Here is a 1652-nt window from a genome sequence, read left to right as displayed (position 1 = left end):
CCATCCTCCTTTCAAGATCAATGTACGACTGCTATGACATCATCCGTATGTGGCAAAATCTTAAATTTCAAGCGCCAATGTACGGCTGCTATGATATCATCCCCAAGTGTTCAAAACGTATGTAACAAAATCACAAGAAAATGCAACATAATTAAAATTTTCGAGCGCCAATGTACGGCCGCTCTCATCTTGAGATGAATCTCGCGAAATGTGCAAAAATGTATCAATTTCAAGGTCGATGCATCATTCGTACGTAACAAAATCACAAAGTTAAGTGCAACATACTTGAGTGCCAATGATCTCTACAATCAAATAAAAAGGATGGTAAAGAGGCATACTATGTCAGTATCTTTGTCAGAGGTTCAAGAAGTGCATCTCAAGTAAAGAAATATGGCACAATTGGAAGCAAGTTTGTTGGAGCAATCCGCAAGGGTGAAATCGGCGGAAGAATTAATTATGTGGGAGCAACGATGTGACGAATACATCGAATCATTGGAAGAACAAAGCCGAATCAAACGCCCACGATTAGCGATCGGAGTTCGACAATCTCTTGTCGCTCAAATTGCTCGTCTGGAAGGGTTGAAAAATTCGGTACGCAGACGTTTTGTACACGCAGGTGCCGGAAGCAGTTCGCGAGACATCGGACTCATATGGCGAGAGATTGATACGGCGTTCGACAGCCGCATTTTGACCGGTGCAGTAATAAACAGCAATCACATCGAACCTCGTCAATTTCTAGAGGATGCCAAAGACATTGTGATCGAACACGTGCAAAAAGTGTTGCAAAAACACACTAGTGTAAAAGTGAACACTATATTTAATGGAGAGTTTGTGTTAGGCGATAAGCGCGCTAATAAAAGTGTCAACACTAAAAACTTTGAAATCTTTCGCACCTCCGATTTACATGATTGGTACAAACGCCGCGTTATCGAGCCCACACTAGCATCGCTAGAAGAATTTCAAGAACGTGATAGTGGTTGGGCATTGTTGCGAATAATCAATTTGATTATAAATATAAACAAGTATAATCCAATGCGCGCGGGATGTCACATTAAATTGCCGCGAGAAATAATGAACAAAAGAGCAGTAGTGAACGTGCAATCTAAAGACAATGCATGTTTCGCGTGGGCGGTGGTCGCTGCTCTGCATCCAGTTGCAAAATATAGTGAGAGAACGTCGTCATATCCGCACTATACGACGGTGTTGAATCTCCAGGACATTGAGTTTCCGATGACGTTGAATCAAATTAAGAAATTTGAATTGGCAAATAACATCTCAATCAACGTGTACAGCATCGAAGAAAAGAACATTGTCCCAATACGTCTCTCGGAGGAAAAGAAAGACAGACACATCAACCTGCTGTACGTGCATGATAGCAACAGCGTTGGACATTTCACGTGGATCAAGAATTTATCCCGACTTGTCAGCTCGCAATTGAGCTAAAACAATGACAGAAAATATATCTGCGATCGGTACGTATATTTATTGCAATAAAATTATATATTAAATAATCATAAAATAATTATGAAGTGTTTATAATTGCTATTATCTTTTACAGATGCTTGCATTACTTTGGGTCTGAGGACAAGTTGCAGACACATATGGTAGATTGCGGAGAGATGAATGACTGCGCTATCCGATTACCGAGCGAT

General features: G+C 40.6%; 1 protein-coding gene across 1 annotated transcript; it reads left to right on the top strand.

The window, feature by feature from the left end:
* Nucleotides 1–456: 456 nt before the first annotated feature.
* On the top strand, nt 457–1443 carry LOC145948223 (uncharacterized). Its single transcript, XM_083057965.1, has one exon. It carries the CDS (start codon nt 457–459, stop codon nt 1441–1443), a length of 987 nt encoding a protein of 328 aa, XP_082914091.1.
* Nucleotides 1444–1652: the final 209 nt, after the last annotated feature.

Source organism: Prenolepis imparis, unplaced genomic scaffold (assembly GCF_030444845.1).
Source record: "Prenolepis imparis isolate NDT839.2.m4 unplaced genomic scaffold, iyPreImpa1.0 SCAF_285, whole genome shotgun sequence".
In the NCBI taxonomy this organism is placed as follows: Eukaryota; Metazoa; Arthropoda; class Insecta; order Hymenoptera; family Formicidae; genus Prenolepis; species Prenolepis imparis.
Note: the sequence above shows the minus strand (reverse complement) of the source record. Positions and strands in the feature narration are given on the sequence as shown.